General features: G+C 42.6%; 1 protein-coding gene across 2 annotated transcripts in view; it reads right to left on the bottom strand.

Moving 5' to 3' along the window:
• Positions 1-2,999: 2,999 nt before the first annotated feature.
• Positions 3,000-16,391, bottom strand: part of ATP7A (ATPase copper transporting alpha) — a 68,813-nt gene continuing 55,421 nt past the window's right edge. For both annotated transcript variants that reach the window (XM_019521510.1, XM_019521511.1), the window contains 13 exons: positions 14,813-14,904; positions 14,315-14,442; positions 13,984-14,138; positions 13,591-13,725; positions 11,846-12,040; positions 11,443-11,625; positions 10,867-11,080; positions 9,967-10,113; positions 9,496-9,638; positions 8,872-9,075; positions 8,056-8,173; positions 7,563-7,665; positions 3,000-6,610 (listed from right to left, as the gene is read on the bottom strand). In XM_019521510.1, the coding sequence (XP_019377055.1) occupies positions 6,334-6,610; positions 7,563-7,665; positions 8,056-8,173; positions 8,872-9,075; positions 9,496-9,638; positions 9,967-10,113; positions 10,867-11,080; positions 11,443-11,625; positions 11,846-12,040; positions 13,591-13,725; positions 13,984-14,138; positions 14,315-14,442; positions 14,813-14,904 (2,094 nt within the window). In that variant the 3' untranslated portion in view covers positions 3,000-6,333. The remainder of the gene's footprint in view (positions 6,611-7,562; positions 7,666-8,055; positions 8,174-8,871; positions 9,076-9,495; positions 9,639-9,966; positions 10,114-10,866; positions 11,081-11,442; positions 11,626-11,845; positions 12,041-13,590; positions 13,726-13,983; positions 14,139-14,314; positions 14,443-14,812; positions 14,905-16,391) is intronic.

Genomic DNA, 16,391 nt, shown 5'->3' with positions numbered 1-16,391 from the left:
CATGATCAGGGGGCAGCAGGGCAGGCCCTATGAGGAGAGGCTATGGGACCTGAACCTGTTCAGCCTCCAAAAGAGAAGGCTGAGGGGGGATCTAGTGGCCTGTTACAAACTAGTCAGAGGGGACCAGCAGGCACTGGGGGGACCAGCAGGTCCCTGTTCCCCCGAGCACTACCTGGGAGTGACTAGAAATAATGGTCACAAGCTGGCAGAGGCTAGATTTAGGCTAGATATCAGGAGGCACTACTTCACATTCAGGGTGGCTAGGATCTGGAACCAACTTCCAAGAGAAGTGGTGCTGGCTCCTTCCCTGGGGGTCTTTAAGAGGAGGTTAGATGAACACCTTGCTGGGGTCGTTTGACCTCAGTACTCTTTCCTGCCATGGCAGGGGGTCGGACTTGATGATCTGCTCAGGTCCCTTCCTACCCTACTAAGTATGAAACTGTAACTATGAAACACCGGGAGTCTGGGGTCCAGGATTGGTACAGCGATGGTCCTTCTGTCCTGTCCTTCAAACTGGTTACTTGACATGCGTGTTCCTTTAAGCAAATTACACCACATTACTTTGAGGTTTGAAATTAGCATTACTCTGCCCAAGCTCAACCCCTTTTCTTATTCCTTGGATTCCTTGGGATATGCTAATTATATTAGGTGGTCAGATCGTGTTATGGCTGACCTTTAAAAAACCTGTTAGCTAATCTAGTAGTTTTGCTTATTTTTGGGTGCAGTCAGTCCCATGATCAGTGCAAACAGATTCAACACTTTGGTTAAATTGTGACAGACAAATTCCACTTGCGGGTTGCAAACTTTGTATTAGCTAATCTTAACTGCTAGACAATTGCCTGGATGTCTCCAAGAGCATATATTTATTTCTCATGATAGTAACCCTCTGGTTCTGGCCACCACAGGCACCACTGTCCTGCTGAAGGTGGGGCATGTGTGCACACCATATGATGAGGCCACAAGTGCCATGAGCCACCTGAACCCTGGCCACTCAACTAAGAAGGGCTGGCCATCCAGAGCAAGCATCTCCCCAATGCTCTACGTGACCTTGCTCACCTTGGGAATGCGTCCCCCTTTGTCCCTGCCTCACTCCCACTTGTCCAGGGTGGCCTGCCTCTGCTTCTGGGGGACGGGGGCTTTGAAGCAAGAGGAGGACTTTCCTTTGGGCATGCTTCCACTGGTGCTAGGCTGAGGAGGAACAAGGATCAGGGGGTCGTGCCTGCGGAGATGCATCAGCATCCTTGTGGTGCTGAAGTGTTTCTTGTCCTTGCCCCAGCTGGTCTTGCAAGGGCAGTGCAGGCAGATAGCATACAGATAGCAGACTTGGGATCATCTGCCACCTCAAAATGATCCCACGCTACACTACCCCCTTGCTTCTGGGGTGCGGGTGTGGATCCTGCCTTATCCCCCTCCTCAGCAGGCAGAGGCACAATGACAGGGGAAGCTGAGCCACCTGCTCCCACAACCTCCTCCGCAGTGCCTCCAGAGGAGACCTGGCTGAGGGGTGTGAAGGAGAAACTCACATTTCCCCTCCTTCCTCTGGCTATGGCACTGAGCTCCCCTGGTTCCAGATCCAGCTCCTTCTTGGCACTCGGAGGCTCATGTGCTCATGCTGAGAACTAAAACTGGGGTGGAGGAGACAGTCAGGCTGGTGCTTTTTGTGCTGGGGGTTATTATTACTGCTGGTATTAGTGGAGGTGGGGCATGTGCAGACACTGCTTCCACCTCCTTGCTGCCACTAGCAGCAGAAGCCTCATGGCTGCTAGACAAGAGGGTGCATCTAAGCTTGGGGAAGGGAGGGAACTAATAGCTCTCCCTCTGCCACCTCTCGCTCCCCTGCCAGAAGACCTGGCACCTGCCTTTCCAACATGCTTCATAATGTTTGCTGTGCTGGAAAATGTGTGTGTGTGTGTGTGTGTGTAATATATCTTGTATGTGTTTAATATATGTGCGTGTGTAATATAACTTCTCTGTGCAATATATCTTCTTCTATCTGGTTATTTTACTATACTATATATATATATTCTTCTTTCTGTCGGCTTATTTTACTATATCTTCTATGTCTTTACTATATCTTCTTCTATCTGCTTACTATATCTTCTATCTGTAATATATTGGAAAGGTATATATCCAATCCTTTCCAAAAAAAGAGACTAGCAAGAGACTGACTAGGAAGCCAGTCACTACAGCCAGCCACAGTACCTTTCACCCACTGTTGCTTCCAGGCACACAGCTCGCAAAAGGGACAGAAAGGCTTCACACAGAGCCTTATAACCTGTTTCTCCGGCCCTCCCCCAGAGCACTGGGATTGGAAGGACCTCAGGGACAGATCGCAGACATTGGCCAGCTACAGATGTCAATATGAGAGCAGTCCTTCTGCCCCTTGCTTCCCCCTCCCACTTTGGAGTTTCTGTTTCCCCGCAAGCCCACCTCCGAGACATTCCAAAACATCCCAAAAGTTTCGGATGGTTTCATTTCATTTCGGAGATGTTTCGGAGCCTTCCGTTTTGTTTTGGATTCGGTGTTTCGGGTGCCGAAACACCTCCAAAACAAAAGGGCTGCCGAAATTTTGCACAGCCCTAGGAGACAGCACTTTATTTTTAGAACATTTTTTTTTCTTTTGGTGATTCCATGCCAAAATCATGGGGATTGCCATTTTCTCAGTTTCTGTGAAACATGTAAAATCACTAATAGTGTAGATCCCTACCTATTCAGAGTCTCAGTCTTTTGCCAACGGCAAAAAAAACACATTATTAAAACAGAAAGTCACATATGTGCTGAGGAAGTTGGAGCAAAGCTGAAAATTGTTTGATATAAGACAGTTTCATAATACCCATCCCAGTATCTCTGCCTTTTAACATGCTTCAGAGGACCCTTCTCAAATGGGCAAGTGAAAATTTATTTCTAAGAACCACACATTTTGAGCTGATAGTGAAACACAACGCACAGCAGGACACAACAAGCAGCTGCTATCTTAGCACAGAAATATTGGGAAAAAAGAGATCTAGAACACACTTTAATAAGCAGATAATGGACACTATTTTAACAACATTATAAAGTTCAAGGCACAGTCATGACAGAATCAGAACTGTGATATTACATATTCATACAGACACATAACAGTACTAAATATTGCACAAGATTGTTCGAAAGAGGAGGAGAAGAAGGATTTTGTCTCCTTTGAGATTCTGTCAGTTCCTTTTGGTATGAACTGTTATATATAAAACTATGAGACGTTTCACTATCATTTGTAAAAGTGTACTGGCTTATGCAGTGTAATATTCAGACAATGGTTTTCAGGGTCTTGAGCGTATTGTTTTTAAGAAAGGAGAGGTTTTACACTTGGCTAGTGAAACTAAGTGACACTGCTAGAAGTAATAAAAATAAATAAATAAACCTGGTTTAACGTGTATATTCACTTATGACTACATATTATTCAAATAGTTTGGATTACACATTAGAATTTAAACTCCTGATATCACAAGGTCATCCAGCAGGGATAAAGTTTATTGACAAAACTTCTGTTTATATTTGTGGAAATATTTTACCTGTCACGGTATTTCAGCTGCATGGTACAATCAAACTAGAAAACATTTTGGTTTTTCAATGTAAAGCATTATATAAAATACTTTATTCACAAGGCATCAAAAGATAAACATTCTAAAAACATCTACAACTCACGACAGAACTATTTGTTGGACAAACAACTCTGTTTTCAAGGAGATGGACTCAAGATATCCTGGACCAAATCTACAGTACTGAATATTTAAATGCATTGTGTATTCATTCAAGTTCAAAACGCATTTCCAGTCAGCTGATTAAAACAAGAGGCACCTCAGTTTTGGTTAGGACAGTTTCTGTGCTGCAACTGGATCAAATATTGGTTTAAATGGATCCAGCAAACAGCTGGGAAACTCTTGAGAGACTTGCGGACGGGAGTGGGGAAGGGGACTTTGATATACAGCTGATTTAACCAAATCCATTCACCTAAAACGTTTAGTAATGAGTTGTTCTCACAACTGTCTGTTTTGTAACTATCAAATGGGAGTTTAAACCAGGGCTTAACCAAAAATGACTGTTCCTGCTGCCTGTGGCCAAAGCATAATTCTGATATGGAGTCATTTCAAGCTTTTGTACAGAATTACAAAGCAGATCTTGGGTCCAAAGATATCAATGCCAGAATTCCCTCACAAGCCAAGGCCCTGTGTCCTTCTTGCAGGATGAAGCAGGAAAAGACTACCTGTTGGCATCGTTTAGAAATACCTTCTCTTTCAAATTGAAAGTCTGTCCCCATGTGACAATGCTCCATTTAGAAAAAAAATGCAAGTACTTCCCATTCCACCTGCTGGATCCCACCAAGAACAGCCTCTCAAAATAAGAGGAGAGGACAGAGAAAACTGGAATATTTTGGAAGCAAATTGTTAATTCTGAATCCCTAAACATTGTCTAGGCAGTAGTAGTTTCTACACAAATATCCATTCATTTTCTCATAAATAGCTTTGCTGTTGAAGACTACCATTTAATGAAACGGTTTTACTGCAGTATAACAATATTTTCTGTCATCAAAATGGACAAATATAGCTATGGTCTAGAATAAAAATCTTTAAAAAAAATCTTTTTAGTTAGCAATCTCAGGAAAGCAAACTCTATAGAAATGTGTAGTTTCCCTAGTACCTGATTCTCTACCTCGTGTAGCAAGAACAATAACAAATAACATATTGCACTCATTGGAACATGAAAAATGTGCGGACCTTGTGCCTTCTTGATAGTGTATTCCACTGCACAGCCTTACTGCTTTCAAGTTTGGATATTTTCCCCTTAATACTCAAGTAAGAGAGATTTCAGTTATGAATTACTTTAAAACAGAGCAAACTCTTCTTATGACTTTTTATATGCATGATGCATGCGTTAAATTAACGTCAAAACCAGAATGCTAATGTTTAGCAATCTGCATTGTCTATTCCTGATTAGAGGTGTTCTCAATTCTCTGAAAAACACAAATGGAAATTAAACAGTCACCTCGTGGCTCCAATTCCATAGTGCAGTTCATAAGAATTATTTACCAAGAACCTGCCTTTAGTTAGCTCTCACTGCAGTAAAGTTTACAGATTAATAAACATCCCAGGTAGATTATTGGGTGACAAACACCAATTGAACTTTCAATCATTTTGATTTAATAATAAAAGATATTTGCATTTTGAGCATTCAGTTCTGTAGGAAATGATGCTGGATCTTAACCTTCCCAAACCGAGAGAGTTTGGATTCAGGGTTTTAGCTGCGGAACATCCCTGGTATGTGGACACTTGACAACATTACAAGTAACTGATGGTAGCTCAGTACACAATAAATAAAGGAAATACTTTGGTATTCATAGCCAACTGCAAGGAGTGAACTGTAAAAACATAAGAGCAGTGTAACATCTGTATGTGTAATATCTATATGAATCAGCTGAGTTCATTTAAAGGGAAAGAAATAGTTCTGCTAACTAAACACCACCTACTTGAAATGAATATACAGGCTTCTTAGATAGCCCAATAATTCACCTAGTAGCATGTTAGATGCTCAGAAAGATCTCAGATGATGCATTTTTGGAGCTAGCAAAGAGCAGGAGTGAAACGACAGATCAGCCCAGGGTGTGTACTTTTAGAGTGCCTTCTCAGTAGCAGGAGTGTATTGGGACATGAGTATTTGGAAAAAAGAAAGATAAACAGGGACCAAATAGTAGAAAGGCCCCTTAATCTTTCTATGTATGATACAAAATCCAGATCAAAGGGGATGAGATGCTCTGAAGGCTGGAGGGGGGAATATTAAATAACATAAAAGGGTAAAATGTTTGAGCAACCATTTCTGTACGAAGCAGGGGTATAAAAATATGAAAAATCCTGGAAGTTATGTAGTAAGGCACATCCACTTGCAAACAATGTTCACATTTAAGATCCTTGTGATGCACACTTTAACTAAGCTAGGCATAAAAAAACTGCCCACATTTGTCCATTATTTATTCCCAGCCTATTTCTGCTCTCCCTGGAGGGTTTTATTTTGGTATCTTGTCAAAAATAATATGACACTAACAGTTTCATAGGACTGTTACCCAGCCTTGCTGGGAGGCTGGGAACAGTAGCTACTGTTCCTTTTCTTTTTGCTGTGACTGGGTTAAAAAAAAATACTGGAAGGTCACTGCAAATAAAACAGCAGCTTTTCAGTCTGAAGCATAAAAATATTTTCTTTCCCATATAAATGAGCAATTAAACGCATAAAATAAAAACAAGTCAGACCTCCAGAACATGTCAGTGCTTAAAGTGTTCTGGCCAGCCATGTCTCTTTCAGAATTTTTCATAACGCTGTGTCATCTTCCTCCCTGAAGTCCCCCACTAAGAGTGAGTGCTTATCTGGCTCACTGAGAACTATGCTGTTGAGTGATCGTTTATCGGAGAAAAGGGAGTTTATCGAGGCTCTGCTGTAATTGATGATCCGATCCATTAGACTCAGTTTAGGAGAATCTTTCTGTGTTTCATTAATTCCAATATGAACACTAATTTCTGAAGGACTCTTGTGTTTCATTTGGCCACGGGCACGGAGCTCATATTTCTCAGAGCTTGGTTTCTTGTAACTAAAGAGAAAAAAATGCAATTCATATTAGTTTGAAGTAACTGCAAGAGGGAGGAAACTGTACTGCATATACACATGTATGAATTAGAAGCATTAATACACAGTGACTCTTATTGCACAAAAGCTTGTAATTGTTTATCTTTTGGATGATATTCATATCAAATAAGTGCTTAATTCCTTTTTTAAAGTACATGGGAGTGAAAAGCAAAGCAAAGCAGACTTGTACCACTCTATAAGTCTCCCTGATTGACTGGTGGTGAATGCCCCAGGTACATCCAGACAGAATGCACCTACTGAGTTTGCAACTGGAAGAGGCATGGCCCCAGTGTCCCACTACTTAACAAGCTACCACTTCTTTACCCAGGAGCCACTGACATGTGTAGTGTGGCATGGACCTTTACTTACTCCAGCTTTCTATTACAGCTGCCTGAGGAGTAAGAAATGGAACAAGCAATAACATGTAACACTGTTTATTGCAATAATTTATATACCAGTGTTTACAACATCCTTGCTCTATAACCACAACAGTTTGGAAATGGTCAGCATGATCTGGCAAAGCTTCTATCAGATTTCCAGGTCAAGAATTTTTGTGTGCTATGCGTATAGTGATTTTTAGATACAAAAATCACTTCTCAGTTTTGGAGTTCTCATCATGTGTACTCAGACTGCCATTAAAAGTCACCTTTCTAAGGTGCTTTAAACTAATTTCTTACTCTGTTCAAATAAAATGGACAGAAAAGAAGTCAAGAGGGGAGAGCTTGGAACAAGATGACAGCCCTGAGGCCAGCTCCTGCTAGGCACCTGAATGACAATTCAGAGCTGCGATTAGATCTTGGAACTCTCTGCCTCCTAGCCCTGTGCTCAGTTTCCTAGGCCCAACGGCCTCTATAAGATACCAGACCTGTGCCTAAAGATCATCTTACACCATAAACTACAGAACTGCTTATACTTACAGCTTTAGCATCAGAGAAGAAAGTACAACAGAAACAGAAGAGGCAGCCATAGCTGCAGAGCCCATCCATGGCTGCAGAACCAAACCAACTGGCAGGAAGACACCTAGGGAAGAAATCGCCCACCACTATTTACACATAAGCACATAACAATTCACAGAATGAAATCATTAAAAAACTGTTCAGAACAAGTAGGTGTGCTGTAGCTAGATTAGAATTTTCCAGTTGTGTTAGATAACCTATTTTAAAGTATATCTAAATACTCACCCTCTTGCCTCCACAGCTGAAGTGTTCCCTTCACAGACTCCAAACTCTGGGTTATGTTTAATATAATGTTGTTGATATACAGAACCTACTCATGGGAGATGACTGTGCTACCCTGCCACAATTTCTCTGAACTCTAGAACCTTACTCTGATAATCACTCACAAAAAGCCAATACCATTTCACATACTAGCAAGGCCCCAGGCCAGTACCACAATGAAACATTTACATACCAGCAGCTACAGGAACTCCAATAAGGTTATAAATCAGAGCAAAGACAAAGTTGATCCGGATCCTTTTGACAGTCTTCCTTGATAAATCTATACTTGCCACTACATCCATCAAGTCATCCTGCAAATCAGTAAATACTTACAGAAGTCAAAGAAAAATAAAAAAGGTACAAATGTGATTTCATCATTCACCTGTTTTTTAAAGCTAAATATTAAACCCTGGCATTTCTGACACAAAAGTACATTCGGTGTTTCTTAGATTAAGGCTTTCCCATAAGTTTATGCTTGTACTGCACCTGGCACGATAGGCTCCAATTTTGACTTCAAGCTCTTGGCACTACAACAATTCAAATAATCCTTACAGTGTGTTAGTGTGGTGAGAGAGGGATGCTTGTGAGGGTATCTATCAAATGAATTTAGGAAAAAAGTTGCACTCTTGGATGAAGCATGGCACATGGGAACAAGCAGTGGATATGTCTGAGTTACTACAATGCCCAAGGCAATTCAACTTTATTTTGGTACATTCCATTTCCTCCACAAAGGCCCCCTCTCCTTTACCCACCCGCACACTTGGCCTGTTACCACAATAAAAAAGGGAGCTGGGGGAAGCCAGAAAGACTCATTACTGCTCAGGAATCAGAGCGAGCCTGTTTCCATCTTGCCCCAATTCTAGGGGTCTGAAGAAATGAACAACAACACATGAGCAGCAGACCCAGCGCAGGCCAGTGGGGATGAGAGGGACTGACCTCATGTCCATCCCTTCACTGAATGCCCCGACTCATTTTGCATTAGTGAAACAACCTTAGTTTAGCTACTTACCCTAATTAGAACCACATCTGCAGCCTCAATGGCAACATCAGTGCCTGTGCCAATAGCAATTCCAACATTAGCCATGGCAAGAGCAGGGGAATCATTGATACCATCTCCCACCATCGCTACCCGCTTCCCTTCATCTTGTAACTGTTTCACTTTGGCTACTTTGTGGGAAGGAAGAACCTCAGCAAACACTTTGGTGATGCCAACCTAAAGGAAGAGAGAGGACAAAACCTCAGCTTCTGTCTGAGTTTAAATGCTTTTAATGCTGCCACTATCTACAGGTATCGACCTGGATTAACAACAGAAACTCCAACTGCATTGTAGTTGTTGAGCCGCAAACCAAACACATCTTTTCCCTGTCTTACTGTATTATTTTTCCAGGGCTAGGAGTAGCATGAGGAAGAGCTCAACTTTCGGATTTGATTTAGCAATAAAAGTAATAACTGACTGATTGGTTGGGAGAAACCAGTTATCTTAACAGTAGAAATAAAACTGAAGTTAAAGAAGAGTTTAAGAAAATATCCCCAGAACAGGATGTGAGACTCCTCTGCCCCTAGGGTGAAGTGCAACAGGATTCAGTGGGAGGAAAAAGTCTATAAGCAGTGTAGGAATATTCAAACAATTTACCTGAGCAGCAATAGATCTGGCTGTTTTGTTGTTGTCTCCAGTCATTAGAACAACTTCTAAGCCCATAGTCTTCAAAGTGTAGACTGCCAATTCAGCCTCAGGTTTCACCGTATCAGCAATTGCTATCAAGCCACAGAGCACTCCTAATAAAGATAATGTATGATAATAAGTATGTTCCTATTGAAGTTTTCTGCACCTTTAGGAGGCAGAGACCCATTCCTCAGAGTTTATAATATTCCCCCTTCTCCTTCACCTTAAAAGTGTTGCACAGTAGCCAAAAACCCAGGCCACTGAGAAGGGCTGGGAGAAACACTACATTTCAAAATATTACAAGAAGTGTAAAGGTAGAGACCAAGTTGTGACCCCATCACTTCCATCACAGTCTACTGTGTCACAGTCATCTGTCTCCCTCATCACTTCCTATTTAATGGTCACAAGTCAAAGAATGCAGGAAAATGGCCACAATCTTACCATCAACAGCCACTAGGACAGCAGTGCGACCCCTTTGTTCATGTTCAATCATGGCATTATCAACATCACTTTGAAGGAGGATGCCATTTCTATTCATCCACTCCCGGTTTCCAATGAGAACAGAGTACTTCTGAGAATTCAAAGTAGCTGAAGGAAGAAAATGCAGTCCTATCATTATCTGAATACTAGGCAGCCCCCCTGTTAATCTACATGAGGATTCACAGGGTACTTAGACTGGCTGAGAGGACCAATATCCACAATCCAAATAATGCTTAGAAAGAGTTTCTCCTTCCCACCTCCCAAACTTTTCACTTCTTTGTTCTTGACAGAGGCAAGAATTAGGTCCTCTGTAATGACAGACTCTTAACATTTTAGCTGGAAGTCTCCACCATACACACTACCATACATGGAAAGCATTGAGTCTGCTTCTTCTCAGGGTGCTATAGTATATCCAAGAGCTGTGATCATGAGCCCCTGTGGGTACAGATTGGTCAGCTGTGTAAATGACATGAAGATTCTGGGTAGCAATCCCTTGGGAAGAAAAACAGCGGAAAGACGGAGAAGAGCACTAAGAGCCAGCTCCCATGTGCTATTACCAGCTCCGTTGCCAACTACTGTTGGCAAATAACTTTAATTACGGGTGCCTCAATTTAATATAACTCCTTTCACTTCAATGTCCCTCAGGCACACACCTGCATCAATATCCCCATTTTACAGATGAATAATGTGCAGAACTGTATTAATTTAAAGAGCTGCTCCAGGAGGATGCAATCCCAGTTCTCCAGGGTGAAAAGTTAATGGCCTATAGCAGCCTCTTCCCTAAGGAGTCTAAACAAAGCACAAAGAAAGGAATCCTCCTTCTTGAGATGATTATTATTTTATAAGGCTACATCAGCTTACCAGGTAGCTGGGCATCAATAATCAAGGCTGGTTGCATTGATTCCTCAGTGTCCTCATCAATTTTTACCAGTGTTGCATTTTTAATGTTGTTTCCTTCAATCCTTTGATTCCTCCTGTACAGCAATGCCTCAATATTGGTGACTTTACAGCTAATGCCACAGCCTGGAACTACCTGGAAATCTGTGCATGTCCCAAGAGTTTCCGAATCCAGTTCCTGGAGGAAAAGGAGATACATCAAGCATTTGCTGATCCACACAGATCTCAGTTACATTTATAAAACCTGCCTTCTAGCAAAATGCACCTAACCCCAAATCTAGATCAGAAGCCAAGAAGATGCCATCATCAAAAGACAAGTTAAAGTGTGTGGTTCTAAAGCAGGTGACATGGTATCAACAGTCCATGTGGCTTTGTACTTTTCTGCTTGCTGAACTCTCCAAATGAAAGGTCCCTTCAATAAACAAATTGCTGTCTAGACAATTGAGGATTATTCGCAGATGTTTTCAAGGAAGTGCTGTGAGAGAGGCTCTCTCTCACTGCAATACATGCCGCCCCTGTGAAAGGATCTTGGTACTATACCTTCTTGCAGTGTTTTGTTATCGCTACGCCAAGGGGATGTTCACTGTTACTCTCTGCAGTGCCCACTATTGCCAAAATCCTGTTGTGTGGCATCCGGTTACTCTCCACGAGAATCTTCACCTGCATCACTTGAGGTGCTCCATGCGTAATGGTCCCTGTTTTATCAAACACCACTACCTTAACCTGCAGCAAAATACAAGACTGCATTGTTGCATAAAGACCTTATTGCAAGGCGCACTCAGATGATCCTTGGCCGAGTTACTTTACTTCACTTTACAAGGATTCACAAGCTTATAACTCTGGTGTGATCTGGTAGAACTCTGTGCACTATTCAATCACAGAACCCAGCATTTAGAATCCCACTAAGTTACAGCCATGGGAAAAAAACCTAGCATGTTCTTACCTTACGTGCCATCTCTAGTGGCTCCCCACCTTTGATCAATATGCCATTCTGTGCTCCTACTCCAGTACCCACCATCACCGCTGTTGGGGTAGCTAAGCCCAGTGAGCAAGGGCAAGCAATACACAGGACTGTGATGGAGGCTTGGAAAGCAAAGCGGATTATCACTTCAGTTTTGGAAATGCTCTTACTGTAACCCTAATGACAAAGAAATTCATGTTTAGCAAGGGGATACAATGGGGTGGGATGTATGGTTTACGATGTTCACATATGTAATTACACACACAGACTCATGTTAACATGGAAAAATTAATTTCTCCAAAGTTGGGAAGTGCCAAACTCAAGATTGCCCATGTAACCTTAATTTTTTTTCCCCACGGTGCATATGTCATTGCCTGGGCTCTCTCTCTTAACCATAAGACTCCTGTCTTGATTTATTTCTTTAATTAAAGTAGACAGTACTAGCCATGGTAATCCCTTAAACTATACCATAATAAAAGATATTCTTTATTGTTATAGATACAATAATACAAAGGATATCATGACTGATAACCTATAAACAGCATATTGTCAGTTACCCAAAACAGGAATCAGCTACTAAACTGCCACCTAAACACTCCTCTGGTGCAGATTTGAATGCTGATTCTCTACTGGGATTCACAAGCTTATGAACTGTATTGACTTTAGACAAGGCTTTGCACAGGGCAGTGCCAGCAAAATCTAATTCAGAATTAAGCCCTAGGACTTAAAGAATCATTTTTCTCATGAGTAGCACACGCAATGGAGAAGGTTCAAGGGTTCAGTAAATTTTTTGGGTAGCTCTTTCTTTTAGCAGATTAATTTTAATTAACTTACTTGTTAAACCAAATAAAATGTATTTTTTAAAAAGTATTTGGCTAATTATTAAGTTCTTTAAAAAGATGTTCCTTTATTTTTAGTTCTGAAGCTGACACTTGTGGAGAACCATTGGTAAGAAATGTCATAAGATGGCAGCCCATACTCAAAAATAGCTGTATGGGTTGACGAGATCAACAAAAACTGGTAATTGCCTTGACCGTTTTAAATGTTCTGTAAAAAGAGTGAATTAACTGTGATGTGCCAGAGCCATAGCAAGTTCATTTGGCATCCAGGGCAGACATAGGGGTGGGGAGGATTTATACTGACCAGCATGTGTGACACGGGAGGGAAGGGTTGATTGGGGATGGGGAGAGGAGTCGTACCTTCCCAGCCCTTCTCACTTCAGTGGCAACTGCCACAGGTGCAGCTACAGATGTAGCAATACAGAGTTGGGCTGTGGCTGCTGTGGGACAGGCAGCAGCATGGGCTCCCTGAGAGCCCCATTTGCTCTACCCAGGCACAGGCTATGCCTCTAATGGAAAAGCTTCCCCGGGGGAAAGAGGGAAATGTCATTGCACTCCCCTTTCTGCCAGACACACTACTGGGCATGGTGCCATGTCTGCTTGGTTCCCATGGCCAGATGCTGCAGGGCTGTCCTTGCTGTGATAAAGACTCCTGGGGAAGGGGGTCATGCTGCTGCCTCCTGTAAGTCAGCACCTGGGGCTGGTGCCCCACTCAACCCCTTAGTTATGCTACTGCTATATGCCAAGACTAAATACTGCAGTTTTCCCTTAAGCAGGTTTTGCACTGCAGTATACTAACCAACAGCAAGCAAGAGGCTGCTGCAGTCAAATAGACTTCTATTTCTCTCATCATTTTACAAACATTTTAGAAAATGATCAGTTACTTACAAGAAAATATTTTTCCACTATTTCAAAATCAACAAATCCAATGACAATCCAGGCAAAAAGGGTCACCACAGAGACAGCCACAATAAAAGGCACAAAATAGCCACTAAGTTTGTCTGCAAACTGCTGGATCGGCGCCTACAGAGAAGAAGGCACAACTGTCAGTTCTGGCGACATGTCACTCTCCTCCTCCTGTGTGTCAAGGCGCTAATATAAATCAGAGGGTTCACGCATTCAATATGTGCTTATAAGAAAACTAGATATTCCTACTCCAAGACTAAGAGACTCAGAACATTGAGGGCCTGGAGTAACTCACGCCAATACACAGACTGATTGAAACACAATTTAAACACATGCTTGATTTGCTAAATTGATGTGTAAATAAGATCATGATACCTTTGAGGTCTGCGCCTCCTCGACGAGTTTGACAATCTGGGAAAGAGTTGTATCAGCTCCAACATGGGTTGCACGGATCAGCAGTGACCCATTCTGATTAATAGACCCTGCTATAACTGTATTGCCGGGTCTTTTGGCCACAGGCATTGCTTCACCTATGTAAAAGCCAACAATAGATATTAGGGTGGCAACTCTCAGACTGTATTTTTTGTACTGCTACCTACTCCTAATATGCAGTTACAAACATAAACAAATCAGTGAACTTCAGCTTCCTGGTTTATGTGTTTGATACAAAGAAACATTTTGAAACATCAGAAAAGTGAAAATGTACCTGTGATGAGGGACTCGTCTACCATGGAGTGTCCTTCAATAACATGGCCATCCACTGGGAATTTGCCTCCTGGAACCACTTTTACAATGTCTCCACGCTGAACCAGTTCAACATCAACTTGATCTTCACTAGGATGGAGTATAGGACATTTAGTAAACCACTGTTAACTTAAGTTATCCAAACAAAAAAAAATTCTCAGGATTGTGTACAGCTAAACTTCTATCCACACTGCTGTCCATGTCAAATGTGATGAACTGAGGATGTGTTGTGACACAGTGACCCTAGTTTATCAATATTTGTTTGCACTTTCAATTCAGAAAACCCATTTATTTTCTCCCACATCAGTTTACCTTAGTAAGGTTCCAATATAGCAAATTAAAATGGTATTGATTTTACTGTGTTGTAATATTACAGTTGGCAACTATAGCTGAACAAGCTATCTGTTTTGCATTTATACAGTATGATGAAACTTCAAGGCAAATGAAGGCGGCAAAATACCTTAAGAGAACGTTGTCTGGGCTCAAGGTAACAACAGTTGCTTCTGTAGCTTGTAATGAGATAAGTTTTGCAAGGGCTTCTGATGTTTTACCCTAAAAATATGAATTGATATATTTCTCTACCCATGTTTAAAAAAAATAATCACAGGCTTAATGGCAAATGCACATGATGTAATTAGCTTTTAGAAACAAACTTTATTGGAAACAAATTAGAATAGGTACATTTGATATAGCTGTTAAGAATTTTTAAAATTATTGAACATCTGTTTGCTACAAAATTAAATAAATGGGATCAAAATATTCTTTTAAAAATGTACATTCTGAAACTATATCTGGAGTGTGTGGTGCAACTACTGGATGTGACAATGCAGAATGTAAAGATTTCTAGTAATACAATGCTCAGTCTTGGTTTTGTTTGTTGACAAGACACAGTTTTACTTGCTAAATACTTCTGCACACAGCTACGAGGTTTATCTTTCTGTGTTTTCCAGCATAACCTGTCTCAAATACTTTGCAGTCATTTTTATTATGCTTGTGCAAACAGGGAAGTATTTGATTCTGATTCCGCTGATTCAGAGGACAGTGACTCAGTTTGGAGATTTGGATCACTGTCCTGAATTGATTCAGCTGAATCAGCTTCGGAAGATTTTGCAGCGATTTGGAGAGATTCAGTGATTTGGATCAGCCGGGGAGAGGCAGGCACAGCCAGATGGCTCCAGGTTCTCCTGCAGCTCCACCGGCTGTGCCTGCCTCTCGCTGGGTGGGGGGAGTTGTGGGAAAAGCCCCGATGGCTGCCCTGCCTGGCCCCAACCCCAGCCTAGGCCTGGCAATTAAAAAAAAAAAAAAAAGAAAAAGAGCCGCACTCACCAGCTGCAGCAGAGGTGACTGTAGCCTCTGGGTGCTTGTGGCTAAGCCCCCAACTCAGCATGGGGCAGCAGAGATTGCCCCACCCTCCTGGCACCCACATGGCAGCTGCATCATGGCATGGGTGCAGTGTGGCTCGGTAGGGCACCGCATGCTGTTTGGGAGCTGCTGCAGCCGGTGAGTGCAGTGCTTTGTTTTTTTTTTTTAAATGCTGGGAGGCTGGGCCTGGGCCAGGTGGCCATGGGGGCTAGTCCTCCAGCTCCTCCAGCTGTGCCTGCTTCTTCCCTGGTGGGGAGAGCCACAGGGACTATATCCTGCTGCCACCTGCCCAGATGGTGTGGGGGTGGGAGAGGCACAATGCAGGTGCAGTTCACTTTGGGCAGCAGGCCATAGCCCCCACTTCCAGCACTGGAAGCAGGGCCTCTGCCCTACCACCGCTTGCCAGCTGGTGTGGCACGCGCGGGATGCAGGCGCAGCAGCGCTGGGAGCAGGGGAGCAGGCCTCTGCCCTGCTGCCTTGTGTCCCCTTTTACCCAAAGTGAGCCGTGCCCTCATCCTGCCTCACCCCCCCCACCCCACCCCACCCCACCCTGGCTGGGCAAGTGGCAGCAGGGCAGAGGCCCTGCTCCCAGTGCTGCCATGCCTGCATCCTGTGCCCCACCGCCCCGAGTAACATGCTTCCCACCCTGGCTGGGCAGTTTGTTCCGGACCCAACTC

Source organism: Gavialis gangeticus, unplaced genomic scaffold, assembly GCF_001723915.1.
Source record: "Gavialis gangeticus isolate Ggan-Ray unplaced genomic scaffold, GavGan_comp1, whole genome shotgun sequence".
Lineage (NCBI taxonomy): Eukaryota > Metazoa > Chordata > Crocodylia > Gavialidae > Gavialis > Gavialis gangeticus.
The sequence above is the reverse complement of the archived record's forward strand: the minus strand, read 5'-3'. Positions and strand labels throughout refer to the sequence as shown.